General features: G+C 42.2%; 1 protein-coding gene across 2 annotated transcripts in view; it reads right to left on the bottom strand.

Annotated features, from left to right (window-relative positions):
- LOC146860466 (ADAMTS-like protein 5) overlaps window positions 1-24,398 on the bottom strand; it is a 315,295-nt gene that overhangs the window by 91,216 nt on the left and 199,681 nt on the right. For both annotated transcript variants that reach the window (XM_085644356.1, XM_085644354.1), the window contains exons 7-8: window positions 6,493-6,616; window positions 400-483 (exon numbers count right to left, since the gene is read on the bottom strand). In XM_085644356.1, coding sequence (XP_085500482.1) covers window positions 400-483; window positions 6,493-6,616 — 208 coding nt within the window. The remainder of the gene's footprint in view (window positions 1-399; window positions 484-6,492; window positions 6,617-24,398) is intronic.

The following is a 24,398-nucleotide window of genomic DNA, read 5'->3' as shown; positions in this document are numbered from 1 at the left end:
CCCGCCGCATCTTTCCAAAAGTAGCCCAATATGCCAGATTCCTGCATGTCTGTGCCCTGCAGACATGCCCTGGCAGCAGCATTAGGACCCTTTCTATGTGATAATCCTCTGAGTACTCATAGGGTACAGTATGGTCGAGGTCAAAGCCACCCCTGGTTTTGTGGAGATTTGCGGGTTGTCAATAGGTTAATAAGGTATTCGTGGTCAGTCGTATTTGGGGAAGACAATATTCAGGCCACCTGAGGATGAGGACTGTAGACCTATCCCTTCATGTCGTTTATTTATATTTTTCTGTATTATGTAGCAGTATCACTAGTAGTGTGAGAACACTGTGCCCTATCAGGGTTGACTGGTGATGAGGCCTTCAGGGTTCTGAATGTTTACTTTGGCTTCTCTTACCCAGGTAGTTCCTGCTGTTGTCTGTCACCTTGATGTGGGTGGCGCCAGCAGGTATCAGAGTCACCTCACTGTATCCAAAATTACCTGCGGAAATCAGAGATAGCATCAGGAACAACAAGCAGCTGAGATCTCAGCACAAGTAAGAACAAGGCTGCTGGTGAGCAATCAGATAAAGTACATCTGCAAGCAAGCTAACTCGAAGAGGGCTCTCCCAAGAAAGGGTTAACACTTCAAAACAGGTCGGGACACAATAGAGAACTTGCATTAACAGCAACACTAACATAAGCCCTGCTACTGGGGCGCACACACAGGTGCCTCTCGAACTGCTTCACACAACAATGTGCAAACATTTTGACAGGACAGTGAGGAGGGACAGCGGGAGGCCGGAGGTTGTGCGCGACGCACAATACCAATTCTTCTGTGCAAATTAAACACACAAAAATAAGGTTTGATATGGATGAGTGCCCTTGGACCTCATGCTGTCCAACCTCATTTGTGAAAATATCAGTGCTCTAAATTCACCAGTCAGGTCGCCATGTGCTCGAGGAACAGTTGCATTTAAAATTCAAAGAGAGTAGTGAATCACGGAGCCCCGAGACGAATGCATTATCCAGACCACACAGGGAGAAGTTACTGGAAGCAAGAATGTCAAAGGCAAGCCCTTAAATACACGAGGAACTTCTGGGAATTTGAAAGGTCAAAAACACCAAACCCAAAAGAAGGTGAAATAGACGAAAGGGGGGTGACGTGAGCGGAAGCAGGCAGGACAAAGGCATCAGACACACTACAAAAAGACGTTACAGGATCGGGAAGTTGAAAAACACTCCAAGAGGAAGTTACTGGAAGCAGGAAGGTCTAAGGGATCACGTAAATAAACCACAACAGTATGTTAGTTGAAGCAAAGCGGTTAAAGGCCACACATACTTTAGAAGCAGTGAGGTGTAATAAAGGAAGAAAAATACATCAGGGCGTTAGAAAGAGATAAAGTAGGAATCAAGCAAATGTTAAAGGAAGTAGGGAGGTCAAAGAAGTGAAGTAGAACACAAAAGGAGATGCTTATTATTATTTAAATTGATGCAACTGAAGCTGATACTGTAAGCAGAGTGCGCCACCACACCGAAGAGGGTCAAAGAGATTGTTACTGGAGCCAGGGTCCTGACTTAAGTTTGTTACCGTCCACCGAACTGCCACAGCATTCGCCGACAGTCTACACATTTTTAATTTTTCATCTTAGATGTGCAACTTCCCTTCCACCACTCCTCTCCCTCGGGAGTGGGAAAAAAGGACTGATTAGCAGACCCACCTTGCCATGGCAGCAGTGTAGACTGCCATCATGAAACGTTGGTTGGCAGGGAAAATGCAACCCTAAAATGAGAATAGACTTCCAGCTACTGTCTGAGTATCAGGAACATTTTCAGGATTTACATGGCGGTCTTCCACACAAAGGGTGCCGCCAGGAGTGATGGTGAGCCGGCTACCCTCCATCAGGCAGCCGTGTCCTGGCTGCAAGGACAGTCTTGCTAGCGTCACAGACAGCCCGGCTTTCTATTGGGAGCGCTGCTGACCCCTGTCCTATAGGTGTGGCTGGTGAATCCAGAGGAGGGCGTGCCCAGCATCTGTCAGCATTTTGCTGGCGATTCTTTTTAACAACGTCCTCTAAATCAGACACCACTATGTCCCCTGTTATAGACAAGTAGTATAGACAGCAGTGGTCAAAATACTTGTTTAATTATTTCAGTGAATACGGACATCAGTGACTAAAATGGCATTTGTAATATAAATACATGCATAAACTATTTCACAGCGTACTATATCTGTAATGTTAAAATAGTGCACGTCATGAACATTCTCATTAGAGCAGGGTTGAAGAGAGTCAGGGGCATATTATCAAGGACGGCGTTAAAATTATCGCCGGTTTAGCGGCAGAAAACTGCCGCTAAAGCGGGGATAATGGGCTTGATAATATGCCCTGGAGAATTCCAATAGAAGCCCATGTTCTAAAACCTAAACCGGCGATAATTTTAACGCCGTCCTTGATAATATGCCCCCCAGTTCGGGAAAGCAAGAAGCACCACTGAACAATCAATTAAAAGGATGATGGAGTGCGAAATAGGATGTAAAGTGGCAGGAGTAGTGACAGACTAATTTTTAGGCCTGGCATCATGATGGAGGAATTTGCAATGGGTGATCCTTGTGGAGAGCCCTGTAGTACAGCAAAACGTGTAGAATAGTACCAGAGAAATTTTGCTTAGATTGACAGATATTTAAGTGGATCAATACTGGAAGCATGGTGAAGGGAAAGGGCAGATGCCTATGGACAGTAGAGTGTTTGATAGCAGAGGCAAATAAATGCTGTTGTAGAATAGGCAAGTGGATTGGAAGCAGGATACAAATCAAAGATGTAATGAATGAGACAGGCCAGTGTGGGGAAGGGTGTGCTCGAGGACATTAGCGGATGTTGTTATTGGAAGCTGGAGTAGAATTTCATGGTAAACAGAAAGGTGATCACCACTGAGATTGACGAACCCCCATGGATTCAGTGTTTCTCAATGCTATTACTCACAAAGCAGAAAATGATGGGGTACCTTATGCTCAGTGTTATAAAGGACTTTGGGCCTCATGTAGGTAGCTAAATACCGGTCGGTAACGGCCGAAATTCGGTAAATATCCCGTTACCGACCGGTATTTAGCTATTTGTGATGTAGGAGGCATAATTCAGGATTCGGTAAATTACCGAATCGGTAAAATACCGAATCGGTAAATACGGAATCCTGAATGTAGGGAGCACTCTAAAGAGTGCAAATTACTATTAAGAATTCGTTATTTACCACCAAATACAGGTTGGTGATAAATAACGAATACCTTGCAAAACTCAATATTTTGCAGATGTAAGAGTGCCATGTGGCAGACATACATGCCCTTAGGGCATGTATGTGCGCCACATGTGCACACATGCAAGAATCAGGGGTGCAACAGGGTGTCAATGTGACACCCTGCCACCCTTGTATATGCTCCCCCCATTACCGAATCGGTATTTACCGAATCGGTAATGGTGACTGGCTTCCTATTGATTCCTATGGGCCTCCAGGCCCATAGGAATCAATGGGAAGGTATGCCCCATTACCGAATCGGTAAATACCGATTCATATTTACCGAATTTTTCCGATTCGGTAAAATTTACCGAATCATTACCTACATCACATTTACCGATTCATAAATACCGAATCGGTAAAATTCGGTATTTATGAATCGGTAAATGTGATGCTACCTACATATGGCCCTTTGTCTCTTGTTGTTGGAAGCAGGGGCGCAGTGTTGCAATATAAAAAATGGAGCAACTCGTTAGGTGAACAGGACTTCCAATGACTGAAAATGGGACAATTAATTATTGTTCATAGGAGGAAACGTGGTGCTCATTGCTAAAAAGGATTGACGTGATTATTGCAAAGCAGAGTGTTCGGTGTTATGGATGACAACGCAGAACATCATGGTAGGCAGGGTATTTAATGTTATAGAGGATCAATAGTAACTATATAGAAAGTCAATTTCATAGGGGATGGGGCAGAATATTGGGAAATAGAGTAGATCATTAAGAGATATGGGGTGCATTCATGTAAAGGAAGGGAGGTAATATGAGAAGGGTGGTCCTTGATGGAAATGAGAACAGAGCTGATCATTATGGGAAAAGGGTGATGAAACATATAGAACATGGGTAAGGATATTTTAGGATGCATAACCAATAGCAGAACTAGTCATTTACTTCTTTTCCAAGGTGTTGCATCATGAGGTTTGTCCAAACCCTATGATGCAGACTATAGTGTGAGATGAGGAAGTGGAACTGGAGGCAAGGGATTATGGGTAAGTAATGGAGCATAAGGAGGACCACGATCCTCAATTGTGTAGACAGTGAAGGGTTACTCTATAGGAAGCAAGGTGCTTACTATTATTCTGTAGAGATCAGGGACAGACAATATGGGCAACAAGGTGCATGATGGCATATAGAGTGGAGATGATCATTACAGGAAGAACAATGCTTAAGCATTATGTTTTTTAATGAGTAAGTGTATCTTACTGCTCTAAAATTCGAAATCATTCATGAATCATGAGTATGGTAAATCAACGCAAAGGGAAAGCTTTGTGATGTGAGCTACACAAAATTAAACTAGATATTAGAGGGAGCAAGGGCCACAACAGGGAGAAAACATATCCAGAAGACCTTGGCTCAGGTCTGTTATATGAAGCCCAGGAACTACGTATTGATACACCCGTCGAGAGACAACTGCGCACAGCGAGACTACCCTAAAGGCAGACTCTGAGCTACAGAAGTGTCTGCGACATGATACATCACAACATATAAAGCAGATAGCATTCGGAGAAGGGAGGCAGGCTGGTAAATGGTGTAGATTGTCAATAAAGAGACAGGATGCTCCATGGTGTAGAGAATGGGGCATGGCTTAGCAGGCAACAAGGAGCATGATAATAGGAGAGAGAATGGAGCCGAACACATTGGGAAGCAGCGAGATTAATGCTAGAGAGAATGGAGCTCATCCTTTTTTTAGGAAGGGGGTTGAAACATGCAGAAACTGGGGTGAGCAAGACTTCATACGAATGAGGGTATAGTGTAGAAAATGTAGTAGACTTTTATGCGAAGGTTCTTGTTGGAAGCAGGGAATCAGCGATTGTGGCTAAGATAGAGCACATTTCAATGTACGCCGTAAACAGAAATGAGTGAAGCAGGTAGTGAGTTCTGGTGTGCAGTTCTGTAGTCTAGGCTGGTGAGTAGTAGACACGAGGTAGAATAACGAATGGCTCATGGTACTGCGGTTTGGAAGAAGAGATACTAGAAGCAGTATGTCTAGTGTGTAAATGTAGTCTTGGTAGAGTATCCTTTGAGCAGCAAAGGATGAGGTATTTACTTGACGTAGTACGCATAGAGCAAAATGTAATTAGAGAATAACTATGAGTAGAGTTCATGTGTAACAGTGCATGATTGAGGGAAGGTTACTTGAATCAGCATACACAGAACACAATTAGAATGTTACTATCAGAAGGGTATGTGGTTATAGATTTTAAGACATGTCTAGGGTGACATTGCAAAATATGATGGCTCTGATCTGTAGCAGGCATGCAGGTTCAGAGAAGAATGAGAGGTAATATCAGCAGGCTGCAGGTATATCAGTGGTTTCAATGGACAGGTAAAGGCGCCTGCAATTCTTAAATGTAAATAGTAGAGGGCCCGCACTTCTCAGCAGTGATGCAATACTTTTTATGGGAGAGTACCGCCACCTCTCAGTAGCTGATAAGTGCTCTGGCATAGTGAGCGCCGGCACTTCTGTAATTTAATTTCAAGCACTGATTGGCCTCACAAGTCAGAATGAGAGTTAAAGTGCAGAATAGGAGATTCACTATATGAGAGGTGGGGTGTTCACTCTGCTATAGGGCTGCGGGGCGAAGGGAGGCAGATATGGGAATATCAGAAATAATGCGCTTAGTGTTGCTCAGAGCTGAACAAGGGAAGCAGCCACAAGAGGCAGGCTGCTCTGGGTCCTGCAATGATTTATTATTGATATGAAGCAACTTGAGCGGCCAAGCATTTGGAGCAGAAATGCTGTGCACCGGGGCGGGAGCGGTGCAACTAGGATGAGGAGTAAATGACTAAGGCATTGGACAAAAAGGCTGATTTTTGTGAAGAGTGATCAATGAAACAAAAACAGCAGGTAGACAGGCGCATGGGATGCGAAAGAGGGAGGCCTCCCAGGTTGTTCATTGCTGTACATGGATGCGAGAGGAAGGGAGCCAGATAACAGAAGTATGATGCTCGGTGCTGTACAGGGATGAGGTGGGGCATTTACTAAAGGCGGGTTGCTCAGTGTTGCACAAGCATGAGGTTGGAGGTGGAATCAGGGACAGTGTTGTACATGGATGAGCGAGGGAAGCAGATAATAGAGGAAGGGAGCTCAGTGCAGTACAAGGGTTAGGAAGGGAGCAGAGATCAGAAGCAGGGTGTTCAGTGTTGTACAGGGATGAACGAGGGAGGCAGTTACCAGAAGCAGTGCGCTCGATGGTGTAGTGGAGAATGAGGGAGGCAGTTACCAGAGGTGGGGTACTCGGTGGTGTAAACATTGTGGTAGTGTCTGCAGGTAGCATTCTTGCCACCACAGACTCCACAAATATCATTCTTCATCTCAGAGCCCAGGATGAGGTCACAGCCAATGTGCTGCCAAAGCAAGAAGAGAGAGAAACAAATTATAATTCTGATATTTAACATAAAATCTATTTGCATTGAGAGCCATGTTCTACTAGAGGGTTACATTAGGGACAAACTGTACAGAGTGTCTAAGACGTATCTTCCATCATTCGGCCACTGCTCACTGGGGTATTGTCTACAGGCATGAAATTATCCCCAAACGCAAAGTCAGCATTCCCAAAAACTAGTCTGCGATGGCGCAAAGCCAGCCCTAAAGCTACCCCTTGTTACAGCTACAATGTGCCAAAGTGAGTAGCGCCACACCTGCCCGTTTGACAAAATGTATCCACTTCTGCCAGCCAACATATTTCAAAAACTCAAACACATGCACTTCCTCAAATTATTTACCTAAAACGCAGATAGGAAAACAAATAGATTGGAAAATGACCCTTCGACTATTTGAAAGCCTTACGCTGCCTCTAAATTAATTACTTACTGAGTTATGAACGAGGTTTATAAAAAAAGAAACAGAACTCAACGCCTTGTCATACTGTGTCAATTTCATGGTGAAAGATGATACGTTGCATTAATGCTACAAAGCTAAATAGTAATAATGAGACACAACACAGGTACTGTGAGAAAACAATAAAATATAAAGAAATTAACACATATTAATGCAATATGTTTAAGTAAGTTCAATAATAGATAGCAATGTTTATTGTATCAATACAGGAATACAGTCCCATTAACATTAGAGACAAGGTTTGGGTGAATAATTGGAGACAGTCATTCCTTAGACAAAAAGATTCATTGGCTCATGCTACCGCGACACTAATTAAACGAGTAGATGGAGATGGACTTTGGGCTACTAGGTTGGGCACTTATTGGTCCATTTGATGGGGCAATCCCTTGACCAATAGATGAAGACAGTCATTGGACCATTAGTTTGTGACATTTATTGGACCATTGGATTGAGACAAATTTTGGACCATTGACTAGGGCTAGCCACATAACTATAAGATAGGAACATTAGATGAGGAGCCACTGCAGGATGAGCCATTTGTTAGACACTGGCATTGTGCCGATAGAGATATTCATTTGACATCAAGTGACGATGAGCATTGCCACTTTACTTTAACTAAATCACTGGACTATTCGATGCAGACAGTTAATTGACTAATAACGACATGCTTCAGAGAATCCAAGTGTGATGGCTCATGCTCAAGTAGAGCAGACGGAAGTATTCTACACTGCTCTCTTCAGTCGATTCCTTTTGCATACAGAGTTCCTTCATCTATTACTGGAAATTGTTGCTATCATATCAGTTATGCAGCATTGTCCATAAACTAGTTATCGTAAGAAGAACCTGGATCACAGACTGCCCCTAATACAATTGAATCATGAAGCAATCGATAACACAATTAAAGAAGCATTTTTCTGGCATTTCTTTGAAGCTAACAAAAACAAATAAGCAGAAAACAAAGGATATGGGTCAGTTATGAGGTAAAGCCCCAATCTCCTTCTGATAATCCTAGCACTTGTTTTGAGGACAAGGCACCTAATGTACCCACATTGATAGAGGTTAAATGATTTTGTGATTAGAAACAACAAGTAAAAGAGGGATGGGTTCAGATACAAAAGACAGCGATGTTCATTTAGATTCTTTTAGTGCCAAATCTCATTTTAGAAGCTTGATGTCAAATCTGTGCATTCAATAGAAAATATTAACATTTTCCAGGTGAAATAACTGATTAACTTGCATGCCAGTTTCCTGCTCCTCTAATTGGCCGGTACAAAACTTAACTTCTTCATGACATGGTGCAGAAAATTGATAATGTCAATTTTTCATATTATCACAAATTCTAAAATGTTTCAGCTTTATAATGTCTACGCCACTCAACAAGACCCAAATGTTGGTTGTTGGGTCTGATTCTACATACATGCAGATGATACGCATATTTATATGGATGTTAACTCTTATGGTGTATTAACTTTTGCTGTCTCAATGGGGCCCATATTCTGACAATCGCTTCAAGGCAATGGGTGCTTTAGTGCAGGCGTACTTCATAAACCTCAATTTCACCAAGGTGAAAGTCCTATTCTCTGATAGTCCCTGCCATGGACCACGTACTTTGGGAAATCTGCCTAATTCTGTGCGGGCTGTTCACAATCTTTGAATTTTACTGAATGGAAATATCTCTTTTGCTGTCCATGAGACCGTAGTTGTGAAATTCTGTCACTTTCAACTCTTACCTTTACTTCCTGAGGCATATCACTGTTTAATTGTAGAGAACATGACCATATCCTGGCGGAATGTCTGTAAAGGTCTATAACCGGGTCTGCCGAAATCCTACTGCACCAGCTTTAACATCTTCAGATAGCATTAGCATTAAAAATATTAGTGTGGTCCTATGTCTTCAGTGCTCACCAAACTCCAATGGTTTTAAGTGGAGAGGCACATCACATTCAATGCTCAGCTCAGATTTTTTGACTTTCCGGTTCAGCATTATTGCCCTGATTCTCAATCAAGGTCATTTGTAGACTTGTTCCTTTCACAAGTTAAGGACAGGTGACAGATTATCCATCATCTAAGTGGTTAAACTCTGGAACTCCTAGCATCTGGGCTTCTCCTGCATATGGGCCATCTTACCTTTTGGATAGAGACAAAATCCTGGCTACTATTAGTCTAGCAGTTTCTGAGTCTTGTACATATTTTGTAAGATTCTATTTATCTCCATGAAACGTTGGGGTAAGTAAGCACTCTGCAAATAAAACAAATACACCACACAAACGAAATACATAAAAAATGAATGGAATATACTAATGTAATTTAACTAAATTCAAGGGAAATCATCCAAATGGTTTTCCGATACCTAAAAATGATTAATCGAAATTCCTTAGCAAAGACAAATACTTTGCAACTTATCAACTCTGCATCTAACTTCTTACGGAAATATCCCTCTTCACAAACTAAATCTTCTGAAATACAAGGAACAAGGAAACATGCTCAAAACTGCAAGGAGTTTGCTTGGCTTCTCAAGAGAATGTAGAAACAAAACAGAGAGAGCCGCTGTGAGTTATTCATCACATCGCACAATAGTCTTATGCTGTTTGCAATGATGTATTATTTCATAAAACCAGCTTGATTCAGCTAAATACGTGATGAGATCATGGTTTGAACATATGGTCATCTCTATGGGATAAATACTGATTTTCTATACTGAAGAGAAATAGTGGAGAACAGTATGTAGATCTCAGATTTCTCATAGTGCAGTACCATTGCCACACACGTAAGCATTTCTGTAAATTGCATTGAAGCCCATAATGAAACAGGATGTATTTATTGGGCGCAAGTAAAGTTTGATGCAATTTGGAGGCGAGGTTATCTAATTCCCATTTGTTTTTCCTTTGCAAAATTGTAATGGTATCATTAAGCTATCCACTCCAACAAGAGTGAGTTGGTTGGGAGGAAGTGTATGGTGGTCACATATATAAGACACAAATTCCCAAAAGCATTCGCAAGAAGTTATGTATTTTCCCCTGAAAGTAAGAAACTATCTGGTTAGTTCCAGGATGAACAAAGTATTTAATACCTAATTTCACACACTCATTTTGCAGATTGACTCAAACTTTAAAATCCACCCATCATTGCACTGCCTTTCAGAAATGCTGATAATATTTTCATTTGTATTATAGCCATGTCCAAGAACTTACATTTCTCTCATTACATGATTACATAATTACAAGATTATGTCAATATATAGCTGATGTCCACAAATTTGTGGCATTCTATATGGAACTTAAGTAACGGATTTCAAGCATTTATCTTGACAATGGAGAGGGTGAACTCCATCTTATAACTTAAACAAATGTCTTATATAAAGGCTGATCTAAGTGGTTGTAAGGTTGATGAAGATACCATATATTCCTAGTGCTATATAGGTGTGATTAGCCATAATTGTGTAATCAGTACTGACATGACCAATGTCATTAATACTAAATGGGAGACAAAGAAACAATTGATTTATGAAATATGAGCAAAATTATGACAAATTGATCCCGCAAGTTTGAAAAGTTGGAATTTCTGATACTTCTCAAAAACGTCACATTCAATATATATCATGCAATCCCCAAGTGAGTGTGAGGGTGGCTCAAGGACCAACAATATACCCTCCATATCACCAAAAAACGTACTGAATTTTTAATTATGGAGCACGATACTCTTGTATCCCTGGAGAAGAGGCTCATTTCAGTCTAGTTCAGTTTGATGTATATGTGTGTTCCTTAAGAAGGAAGCAGATCCCTCACACACACTAGGCGGAATGCTTCATCAGTGAGGTAACATGTGCTGTAGACGCGCTGACCTTGAACTATGTGTGAGAATTTGTTAAGGTTTGAGCATTGTTGGGCATCATGGTGTGAGGTTTTAAAGTGTGTCCCTGTGTAGATTTGATAATGTGTTCTAGGGTTGGAAAGGTCAAAGTTAAAATTAGGACTATTAGATCCCTGTACACCTTCATAATATTGGTCTAGTCTACATGTTTCAGCATTCTCCTAGGACCTCTCTGTGTTGGGACTTTCTTCAGGATCTAAATTACCCTCATGCTATCCCTATTTTCATATTGTGACTTTTACTCACTTTTTGCGTTATGGTGTGGAAATATGGATTTTTATGATCAGTTATGTCCCCTATCTTGGACCCCAACGGTTTCATGTATAAATCACAAGTACATGTATGTTCCCTCCAGTTCCAGTTATGAAGACGCAAATACATGTGCGTCCACCGTTAACATGTCCTCTTTCAGATCCGCCATGAATGGGCCGGATATTCCATTCCTAAGTACGAAAGGCCACCGGCTTTATATGGTTCACTTATGCTATTTTTCAGTCCAGGCAAGTAGGCCCTGATTCTGCCATCAAGCTTTTCCTGCCTTCTGCCTCTGAGAGCTCCAGTCTGAGCCTGCATCTGTATCCATGAACTTTGTCCTCATTCTCTGCGCAGCTAACGGTGCCTGACATCAGCTTGTAGCCTGCCAAAAACTGTATTTCACCTTCGAAATTATCTGCTCCGCTCCCTGCCCAATGCATTCCTGTCTGGTAGTTTAAGTAAACATTCTTCCAGCTACCGAGCAGAGGCCCGGCTTCTCTGTCTTTATGCAAGTAATTCATAGCCTTATTATTATGGAAGACTTCTGCCCTCGCATCTAGTGTAGACACTTAGACGCTTGTACACGCACTAACAGTCAGTATAGTCAGTATAGAATAAGATTCTATTCTAAGAGACCTCTCTTTTGGATAACATAGTTCTTTAAACATAGGATGTTAGATATGATTTGGGATTAGGTTGACTTGACCCTCCAGACATCTGTCGCCACATGTAGAGTTAAATGTCAAAATCCCCTTCACCCCCTAGTCGCACGTCAATCATACGTCATGCTGCTGCGCGCGCATTTCTGTCAAGTATTTCTGCTGACATTGCGAAATTCTTTCATGGAACCACCCTATTATGACATCATACCTGATGACGTTCTTTAGTTACACCCAGTTACGCCCACTTTTGCTACGCATGTATGTTTTATCTCTACTATCAATTGTTACGCCTCCTGCATTTGCTTCACTGTAATGCCTATTGTATAAAAGTGATTACTTATCAATAAAGTATGTACTTCACTTCCTGAACCTCCGTGGTGATGGAACCTGGAGTCAACGATTCGAATCGTCCATTGGAATAAAGCCCATTCCGAACCTCTAATATCACGGATTTTGCCTCTTATTTTACTGAGCTATATTTATTATTTTTCTGTATCAAATTAAGTCCCGGTAATTAAATTATTTACCACATGAATGGCGCCCGAATAGGGACACTTTCTCATCTCACGCGCCGGCGGTGCGTTGCAGGCCCGGTCTCCTGCCACAGCTGGACGGACAACAACGCGTACCAGCAGGATTTCCTGTATCTCCCTCCGGTCAAGCGGGGGCGACTGAGGCTGCGATCAACACCCAGACGAGGCGGTGAGAAGTGCGAAGTATCCCGACCAGAGCCTAGCTGAGAGAGCAAGATCCGAGGTATACAGAGGCCCACCAAGTTCCGAAGTTCCGAAGTTCCGAGGTTTCTGATGTTCCGAAGTTCCGAAGTTCCGAGGTTTCCGATGTTCCGAAGTTTCCGAAGTTTTCGAGTCGAGTCCAGTCCAGTTCAGTTCAGTTCCGTTCCGAGGCCTTCCGTTCCGAGCTACCCGGTGAGTACCATTACTGGGGAGGCGTTCTGGCGTGCACATAAGTTGTGCCGGTCCAGACGGGTTTGGGTACACAAATCCGGTCTGCACTGTTTTAGCAGTGTATCTGTACTGTTTAGCAGTATATCTAGTATATCAAGTATATAAATTCAGAATAATTCAGTTAATGCCGAGGATTATGTCTTGTGATTAAGTTTTCTTAGATCGTCATCATCATTGTTGCTCATTTAAACGTTAAATGTTAAATGTGTTAATACGTCCTGCATATTGTGGTGTGAATGACTGTTCATTATTGTGTTTATTGTATTAAGTTTGTTCAAGACCAAGTATCAGATCAGTTCTCAATATGCCGCTCTTTTCGAAACTAAGACAGATCACAACTAGAAAAGGGGTACTCGAAGAAGCTGTTCCCATTCCTCCTAGGGACACTCCAGGGTACTTCATGTATCATAAACATGGCCTAGACGCCATATTATTTCTTGATCTATGGGTAGACTACACTAAGGAATTACCAGAAAGTCAGAGGTGGCCCGCAGCTGGGACCTGGGATGCAGATTGCATCGTGAAAGTAGAGGAAGAATTATGGAAAAGGAAAGCTAGACAATCACAGAAAGACGCCATTGAATTATGGCGTAAAGAATCGTATAGACGTACAGAAAAAGCACGTAGACAGGAAGAGAAGAGTAAGGAAAATTCAAATAAAGTCCGAGAAAATCTATTAATTGAAGAAGGTATACGAGTGAAATCAGAACAAGTAGACAGACAAAGAAATGCCCTTATGAATGGTATGTATCCCCTTCTGGCCGAGGGATTACCTAAGGCTACTCCGGAGATACCAAAAGACTTGCCACCCCCATTGTTCCCAATAAAAACGCATCCTAAGGGGCATCCTAGAACAGCAGAAGATGTTTTTCTTTCCTCATACTTAGATGACGCAGCTCCCGAGTATGCTAACTCCGCCCCACATAGACCGTCTGCCGGGGAGGTTCAACGCCAAGATCCAGTATCTGTATCCCTACAGCATCAAATCCTGACACAAGTTCCGGCAAGCACATCTGTTTCCACATCTGTTCCTACAGCTGCTTCTACAGCTGTGTCCACACCTATAGTTGCTGTATCGCGTTCAACGAATCCTTTCACGCCCGATACCCCAGACGGGGCTACCGGAGGTGCTACCAACATTTTTTCTACGCCACCCAGAATAAATAAACTTACTTTTCAAGAATCAGCACATCCACGTACCCCCAAACTCATAAATTCCCGCACGCTTAAGGAACTTCTTGTAGATTGTAGATATGACCCTGTGCCCGGAAAAGAGGACGAAATGATCCTGGCATCATTACGTATCAGACGAGCTGCGGTGTATTTAGGAAAGCTACCAGGAATGACTATGCATCTAGACAATATATATCACTTTGTCCAAACAGGGCGAGATTCTGAATGTATTAACAGAGCTATGGAATACCAGAAAGTGGAGATACAGGGGGAACTGTTACGTTTCCTCATAAATTGTGTAATCAGAAATCAAGACCGACCGGGGGTAGATCCGGAAATAATGCAAACTCTTACCAGATGGAGCCAGAATATATCAGAGGGGAGACATGATAGGCAAAAATGTATAATAGCCATGTGCCGAAAGATCCGTAAAGAAATAGAACGCTTACACGAAGAGAGATTAGCGGTAGATCAGTTTGAACAAAATGAGGAGGAGGAAGGATCAGGACTGCCCACAGGACAGTCAGAAACCATAGCCTATGTAGGTAGAGGAAGATCTTGTAATAGTACTAGATGTCTCACTGACCCGATACGTCCGATATGTTCAGATAATAACAGGAATTTCCAAACACCTATAATGAATATAAGGTCCCCCGAGCATTCGTTCCAAGCCGCTGACAAATTACTCCGAGAACGAAGGGGTTATCATTTACTCGATTCTATGGATGAACAAGAATTAGCCAGGTCAGCCGTTCATTGGGTTGACAGTCCCGGAAAATATGGTGATGATACAGTAGCACACACATTTTTGAACCTCACCCCAGATGAACAGCGTTTAGCTGGGATTTATATGATTCAACAACTTCTTATACTTTATCAAAGTCAACATTCCGATCCTGGTCCTTTACCTGATATATTGACTGAATTACTCACGAATAGATGGAGAGGTTCAGGTACTAAGTTAATTAGAGATATACTAGAATCAAGAAAGCGGTACATTCTTTTTGTATGCCCAGAACATGTCTCACTGCCCATCAAGGAAAGAACGACGTATTACATGGACAGACAGAATCCCTTACGAGAAGTACACCCAATAAAGGGCGAGGACAATCAGTTTAAACGTGTATATGTATATACGCCCATATCGAAAATAGAATTGCTAGAAATGAAGAAAGTGGTACCCTGTCATGACAAAGACCCAGCGGGTTTTCACCGAGAAATTAAAGACATGTTACTCATGGGAGAGTATACCTATCCCGACATTATGACAATATTAAAGGTATTAATGCCTGCTGGCATTTATGAAAAACTCAAGGAAAAAGAGTGGGAGGTGGGAGACCAAAAGATAGACTGGACAGCATTAGAAAATGAAGAAAAGGCCCGAGGTCCAGGTTCGGGGCTTGGGGATAAAACTAAAGCACTACCAGGTTTACTAGTACAGGTACTGCCACGTTTATTAACCACGAAAAAGGAAGACTGGGTTGCAATCTCAGCCTGTAAACAAAAGCAAGATGAAGACACTAGTGATTTCTATGCCCGATTCGAAAAATGTTTTGGTATAAATAGTGGTATAAAAGCAAGTAGCGAGTCATACCCACATCTGTTTGTGACAAAATTAGTTGAAAATTCCTTGCCCCAGGTGAAGAACAGAGTATTAAAATTCGAGAGTACCTGGCAAGGTAATACCCCATCACAAATGTTACAAATGTTACAGTACCATTACAATAGAATTAGAGAGGAACAAGAACATGAACAGAAACGCATGAAAGACACAAAAATGAAAATGCTAGTCTCCCAGACAGTTCCAGCTGAAGGTCATAAAAAGGGTACGACACAGTCCGGTGATTCAGCAGGACCTGTAAAAGGGACATGCAACTATTGTAAACAACCAGGTCATTATATACACGATTGCCCAGTCCTGAAGCGTAATATCGCCACAGGTAAAACACAAGAAAGACCACGGCCACCTAGACAGGATCAGAATGAACAAGGAGCCCCGCAGCATGCGCAGTCCATGCCAGCTCCACAACAGTCTATACAGTTTGTGCCAGCTGCACCAGCGCTGCCTGTTGCTGCCACACAAACCACGACACGACAGCTGTACCAGACCGCACAGTATGACTATCCTGATTATCAACGATACGCATGAACCAGCCTAGAGAGGGAAGTTGACTTACCCCTTATCGAGGTCCCTGTAGACCAAGAAGGACCTTATGTACATAGTGAACTATTAGGCCAAGATAGAAAATTTTTACTTGATACAGGGGCAAGTCGAACAACTATAAAACGTAGTGAAGTTCCAGGGGCACCCCTCTCAGGCTCTCAGAATATTTCCCTTGGTTTCTCAGGAAAACCTATTGTTAATGAAGTATCACAGCCTCTTCCACTTACGATCGGACCTTTGACCCGAACTACAGATTTATTGCTTACTAAATCATGTCCAGAAAACTTGTTAGGTATAAAAACACTGAAAGCTCTAGGAGCTATAATATGTTGTTCTCCGGAAGGAGTAAGATTGTTTTTACGTGATTTCAAAGGTCACTATGTGTCTCGAGACATGGATCCCCGACTGCAGACTTTACCTACACATTTATGGGCACAAGGCCCTACTGATGTTGGTTGCATGAATATTACACCATACCGAGTTACACTAAAGGCAGGAGTGGTACTACCACGAATGCGACAATATAAGTTACCACCAGATGCTGTAGTGGCTTTACTGCAAATTATTGACGAGCTCATTGTCCAAGGAGTGGTTGTGGAAACAGACTCCAATGTATGTAATTCCCCGATAATTCCGATTCTTAAACGAACAGATCCAAAGGCCCCGCCAGTATATCGATTGGTTATTGATCTGCGCGAATTGAACAAATGCATTGTGCCACAATTCCCTGTGGTCCCAGATATCTCGTCATTACTGACAGCTATTGATTCTGAAGCAACATTCTTTACTGTAATTGATCTCAAGAATGCCTTTTTCAGCGTCCCAATAGATCCGGAAAGCCAATACTTGTTCGGATTTAGTTTAAATGGACGTAGCTTTAAATTCACACGCGCACCTCAAGGATTTACAGAAAGCCCCAGCATCTATAGCCAAGCACTGAAACGAGAACTTGACAGTATCCACATGCCAGTCAACACTGCCCTGCTTCAATATGTCGATGATCTGCTGATCACCGCTAGAAGCGAACCTGAATGTGAGAAAGCATCACTGACAGTTTTACAATGTCTAGCCGAAAAGGGGCACAAGGTGTCCCCTTCTAAGCTGCAATTCTGTGTCCAGCGAGTTGTTTACCTTGGTCACTCGCTGTCCAAGGAGGGAAGGCAGCTTACACCAGATCGCATCCAGCTAATTGCAAATATGCCAATACCCAAGACACAAAAGGAGGTGCGGGCTTTCATAGGCCTCACTTCATATTGTAGGCAGTGGATCCCTCAGTATGCATTTCTAGCAAAACCACTCATTCAATTGACAACACAGGAGGCAGCCACATCGACTGTCCTCCCTTGGACTCAGGAACATACACACGTTTTTGAAAGTTTAAAGAAAGCTTTATGTCAAGCACCTGTCCTAGCAACACCATGTTACAATAAACAGTTTACACTCTTTGTTACAGAACGCGAAGGTACTGCCTTGTCAGTACTCTCACAGGAACAAGCAGGATCACACAAACCATGTGCTTATTTTTCTAGTACATTAGATCCCGTAGCCCAGGCTTTGCCTGCATGCCTAAAATCAGTGGCAGCAACAGCTTTAGCAATCAGACAAAGCGATGCCATAGTATTAGGACATCCATTGACAGTACAAGTACCACATGCAGTAGAGGTTCTTTTGAACCGCACACAAACACAACACTTGACTATAGCACGACTCACTGGTTACGAATTAACATTGTTTCAGCCACATATAGAAATCAGACGTTGTAGTACATTGAATCCTGCCACACTGTTACCTGTAAAGGGAACAGACCCACTTGCACATGATTGTATTGAAGTCATCACTATCACGACGAAACCCAGACAAGATTTGACAGACGTCCCATTGTCAGACCCAGATCTGACGTTGTATGTAGATGGTTCATGTATGAGAACAGGTACAGGAGAGTTAGTGGCCGCTTATGCAGTCACAACAGACACTGAAATCATTGAAACAAATTGTATAAATACCTTGTCCGCTCAAGCAGCAGAGCTCATCGCTCTGACACAAGCCTGTATTCAAGCCACAAGTAAAAAAGTCAACATATACACTGATTCACGTTATGCATTCGGAGTTGTACATGACTTCGGCGTGCTGTGGCGAGAGAGAGGTTATTTAACCTCTCACGGTGCCCACATTCAGCACGGACCCCTCATTCATGCCTTATTAGATGCAATACATCTACCCACTGCCATATCAATTATGAAATGTAAAGCTCATACGAAAGTTACTGATATCATTTCTCAAGGCAATGATCTAGCTGACAGAACAGCTAAACAGACTGCTCAAACTCAAACATCCGACATGACAAAGACAATAGTCCCGACGCCAACACATTGTATGACAGTTAAGGATCCCGCTCTTGACGTAATTGACATACAGACACATGCTACTCCAGACGAAATAAAGAAATGGACTGAATTAGGAGGGATCCAAACGGATCAAGGATGGATGACGAAGGAAAAATCTGTGTGGTTCCTTCCTGATTCAATGGTCCAAGTCATTATTAACACTGTACATAGTCCAGCACATCTAGGAGAAAAAGCTATGCTAGACAGCATCCAACACATTTGGTTCAACAAATATTTACGAGCAGCAGCTAAACAAAAAGTCCGTACCTGTATGATCTGTTGTCAGTTTAACCCAGGAAAAAGCATTCCCGTAGAACAGGGTGGATTTCAGCCTCCTGATCACCCTTTTGAAGTCCTCCAGATGGATTATATCCAGATGGAACGATGTCGAGGATTCAAATATGTTCTCGTAGTTGTCTGTGCTCTTTCCCGTTGGACAGAGGCATACCCGGTTTCAGATTACACTGCCCCGACTACTGCCAAACAGTTAGTTCGAGAATTCTTCCCACGGTACGGTTTACCACGTGTTGTCTACTCAGATAACGGCCAGCCGTTCTCATCCGAACTAATGAAACACGTTTCACTTTTGTTAGGTTATCAGTGGAAGTTTCACTGTGTCCGACATCCCGAGGCAGCAGGTCTCGTGGAAAGACATAATCAGACCCTGAAAATTAGATTGTCCAAAATTTGTAGAGAGAAAGGTGTCGACTGGGTAGTAGCTTTACCCGTTGCACTCTTTTACATGAGAATGGTAGCACACTCTCGAACAGGGCTATCCCCTTATGAGGTGATCTTCGGTAGACCACCAAATATGTGGGGGACGCCTATACCACGCAAAATAACTGATATTGACTGTAACATGCTGACAGATTACTTGGCTTCCTTGATGTCTGCACTACAATCTTGTCGTTCACAGGTAGCTGCAGCTTTTCCCGACAATACTGAGGTGAAACCCCATGACGTAATTCCAGGAGATTTGGTCTTAGTGAGGAACTTTGATCGGAAGTCTCAGCTGGATCCTAGGTGGAGGTCGCCTCAGCTCGTATTACTAACGACGAGGACAGCCGTGAAGATCGAGGGTCGAAAAGGCTGGATACATTCAAGTCATATCAAGAAATTTCATGGACTACCATCAGATGTAAACGACACACCTTGCGTGTCTTCCCCGCGTGACTCTAAACTTCCTTTGGTTGAATTGAATAGTCGTGAACTATATAAACTAAAACTCAGGTCTAACCAGTCAGGCAATTTGATTGTTTAAGTCCTCTCCAAGGTGAAGCGGTCGAATTTGTCTCTGACATGTATCCCTTAGACCTGTACAGAGAAAGAAACAAAAGGATAAAGCTGAAACGACATGCGTACTGTAAATCACTGCGTAGTCATTGCACAGTGACGTTATTAATTCTGTTTTTTCTAAGTCTTTTAATAATTACTGCAAGTATATTGTTGCACATATATTATCCTATTTCTAGACATGTTTATAATGTTACTGCTGAACATTCTTTTAGTGAATTACCTCTGCATGAGTTGTCTTATAGATTTGCGCTGCGCAATAACACGTTTATTAGTATGTTACATCATTCCCATCAGGTTAGCAATGCTACAAATTGTTGGATATGTGGCCGACTCCCTCCCTATCAGAATTATAAAGGAATTCTACCTCTCTTTCCATACCCGTTCACGCACAACGGCTCCTGTGGAGCATGGTTTAGTTTAATCAATTCCCTAGATTCGAATTCTGCAGTTTATCAAGACAACTGGGTATGGGGAAATTTGAACTTAGTTTTACTTAAGGTCTGCTACCCTAACAAGGAGGGACTTCCCAAAAGAACAGGAACTGATCTAGAAAACGAAGTGTATGGATTAGGTAATTTTACGCTTAATCTTATGATCCTAAATGTCGAATCCGAAGCTACTCCAATTTTGCCCGCCATGTCAGTATTTCCAGTAAAAGGTGAATTATGTGTAAGAAAAAATGGTTCCATACATATGGGCCATAGTAGATGCACCACTGTAATAGAATTTAGTGATCAAGGCAAGTCGACATTTAGAGCTTCCCGCCATTCCTATTTTATATGTGGTCGGACGGCATATATACGTCTGCCTCTAGATTGGGATGGTACCTGCTACATCGGATTCCTTTTGCCACCTGTTTTCCTAGCTCCTCCTGATTATCACAGAAATACTCATTTAGTACACAATAGAGAAAGGAGAGATCTCCCAATAGTCGATTATACTGAAACAGCATGGGAAAAATACACAGATTTCAATAAAGGTCTCTTTCCCTATATAGGTACCGTTACTAACAGTAAACTGATACGTAGATTAACTAGAACCCTTGAAGCAGTAGTGAACGAAACTATTTCCGCCTTAGGCAATTTAACAGAAGAGCAGTCTGCTATGCGGATTGTTGTGCTTCAAAATCGTCTTGTCCTTGACGTCATCCTGGCCGATAGGGGCGGAGCTTGTAGGGTCATCGGATCAAGTTGTTGCATTTTCATACCAGAAAATTCGCCATCTGTATATAAAGCCATAACTCGCCTTCATAAGATTGTAAGCCAGATACATCAGAATCCAGGCACCTGGACTTGGTCCGGTTGGTTTTGGAGTGTATTATCTACCTTTGGATGGAAGGTCCTATCCTTCCTAGGTATTGGCTTTCTCATACTATTCAGTTGCTGTCTATGTCTGCAATGTGGACCAGCGATCTGTGGTCTGTGTGCCACATCGTGTATTCCACCACCAAGATTTCGTTCGTCCCAGAAGAAAAAAGAAGAACAAATGATGCTATATGAACAGATCAATGGATTGATGAAGATTGATATCTCTTGACGGGTAAGTAGGGGACAAGGAGGGAATGTGGAAATATGGATTTTTATGATCAGTTATGTCCCCTATCTTGGACCCCAACGGTTTCATGTATAAATCACAAGTACATGTATGTTCCCTCCAGTTCCAGTTATGAAGACGCAAATACATGTGCGTCCACCGTTAACATGTCCTCTTTCAGATCCGCCATGAATGGGCCGGATATTCCATTCCTAAGTACGAAAGGCCACCGGCTTTATATGGTTCACTTATGCTATTTTTCAGTCCAGGCAAGTAGGCCCTGATTCTGCCATCAAGCTTTTCCTGCCTTCTGCCTCTGAGAGCTCCAGTCTGAGCCTGCATCTGTATCCATGAACTTTGTCCTCATTCTCTGCGCAGCTAACGGTGCCTGACATCAGCTTGTAGCCTGCCAAAAACTGTATTTCACCTTCGAAATTATCTGCTCCGCTCCCTGCCCAATGCATTCCTGTCTGGTAGTTTAAGTAAACATTCTTCCAGCTACCGAGCAGAGGCCCGGCTTCTCTGTCTTTATGCAAGTAATTCATAGCCTTATTATTATGGAAGACTTCTGCCCTCGCATCTAGTGTAGACACTTAGACGCTTGTACACGCACTAACAGTCAGTATAGTCAGTATAGAATAAGATTCTATTCTAAGAGACCTCTCTTTTGGATAACATAGTTCTTTAAACATAGGATGTTAGATATGATTTGGGATTAGGTTGACTTGACCCTCCAGACATCTGTCGCCACATGTAGAGTTAAATGTCAAAATCCCCTTCACCCCCTAGTCGCACGTCAATCATACGTCATGCTGCTGCGCGCGCATTTCTGTCAAGTATTTCTGCTGACATTGCGAAATTCTTTCATGGAACCACCCTATTATGACATCATACCTGATGACGTTCTTTAGTTACACCCAGTTACGCCCACTTTTGCTACGCATGTATGTTTTATCTCTACTATCAATTGTTACGCCTCCTGCATTTGCTTCACTGTAATGCCTATTGTATAAAAGTGATTACTTATCAATAAAGTATGTACTTCACTTCCTGAACCTCCGTGGTGATGGAACCTGGAGTCAACGATTCGAATCGTCCATTGGAATAAAGCCCATTCCGAACCTCTAATATCACGGATTTTGCCTCTTATTTTACTGAGCTATATTTATTATTTTTCTGTATCAAATTAAGTCCCGGTAATTAAATTATTTACCACAATGGATTGCTTTTTATTTTGTTTTATTCAATTTTCCATTTTTCTACAGTGCAGCTCTACCTGTGGGTGGGGGTGTGGGGTAGCAGCCGTGCTTTACAATATAATAAAATAGATGAGATCTGGTCTTGCCTTGCATTAACATTGGAGGAACAATAAACACATTAAGAGTAGTATGTGGAGAAAATTTCACCTGAGAGGGTTGAGATTTTGATGGGGAAGGATGTGCAGGGTGATTAGGAGGGCAGGTTATTGGTGGATTAAAGGAGTAAAGAGGAGAGTAGGAGGATGAAGAAGCGAAGGAAAAGGGAGAAGAGATGAGGTAAAATGAGAGACGTGTTGGGGACATTAGAGAGGTAGTGAAGAGGAGGCAAGTTGAAGCAGAAAGCTAGGAGAAGACGGAAGAAAAAGAGACATTATATAGAAGAAGAGGGAAGAGAGGGAGGAATGGGAGAAGAGGAGGGGGGTGAGTGAAGGGTGAAAAAAGAAATGAGGCAGGTGGATAAAGGAGGAGGGACAAAGAAGAGAGGAAGAAGGGAGGAGGGCAAAGAAGAGAGAACAGGAGAAGAGGCGCCTACAGGGAGTATAACATAAGGAGTAGGCTTCGTAACCATATAATGCAGGCAGTCATTAACAGAGAAGTACATTGCATGACCAGCATATATACAAGTTGAAGAGGAAGGTTTTTTGTTGCTTGAGGAAGGAAAGCAGGTATTCTTAGCGGCACATTTTAGGGGGAAGTGAGTTCCAGAGACAAGGTGCTGCTCCTGCGAAAGACTGGGATTAGACTGGCTTGGTTTTAAGATCTTTAGATTCAAGTCTGAGAAGGTCTCTACTTCTTGAATGTTTCATGCCTCTAGATATTTTTATGGCAAAGTGTAGGTAGTTTGGAAAAGAGTTGATTATCTCTAGTTATCAGTTACTCCCGCATCGACTATGGAAAAACATTTCTCATCGGAGTCTCTAAATGTTCTCTTGAACCCTTTAATTCCATCCACTACTCAGTGGTCCATTTAATCTCCAGCATCTACAAATGTCATCACATTACCCCAATACTACCCCAATGCCAAGAGACCTAGTTTGGCATCTCACTGAGTCCTAAATAAATTCAAATCAGCCTGTATTACTTTTAAAGCAATGAATTCCACTTTTATAAACTACCTAACCTCTGCCATAAAAATGTCTAGTGGCATGAAACGTTTTAGAAGTGAAGATCATTTGTACGGGACAATTCAATTTCAATTAGAAAGAACACATATAAGTAATCATGCCGTTGTGGCCACATTACTATCCCTAATCAAGTGCAGAATGTCTTCTTAAATTTGTCTTCAGTGAATATGTGTTTATAGAATGCTTCCTTTTAATTATCACTAGCATGATCCGTCCTTCTGCAATACTTCTAAGCTTGTTGTGATTAGCTTTGGATGCCAAGGTACTTAGGAATCTTCTTCTATACTCCCAGAGTGGGTAAAATAAAATCTGTGACATTAATAGGCGAACAGTTTCCCCTTACATGATATTGCCTCGGTTTCCAATACTACTATTTAAATGTGTTCCCCTATAGAAGAATATGTAAACAATGACTCCGTCAACTGTGAGTGGTGCACATGAGCCTACGGATGTCCAGCTCATACTACATGCCTGTAGAGCAGCTAATATGAGACCTTGGGTATTCTGCAGGTGAGTGATCTATACTTTGAGATCCTTTCTTATTTTGTGTCTCACCACCCATCTATCAGGACTAGAGAGAAAATCAGATACTGGCAATCCCGCT

This window comes from Triturus cristatus, chromosome 3_1, assembly GCF_964204655.1.
Source record: "Triturus cristatus chromosome 3_1, aTriCri1.1, whole genome shotgun sequence".
Taxonomy (NCBI): domain Eukaryota; kingdom Metazoa; phylum Chordata; class Amphibia; order Caudata; family Salamandridae; genus Triturus; species Triturus cristatus.
The sequence above is the reverse complement of the archived record's forward strand: the minus strand, read 5'-3'. Positions and strand labels throughout refer to the sequence as shown.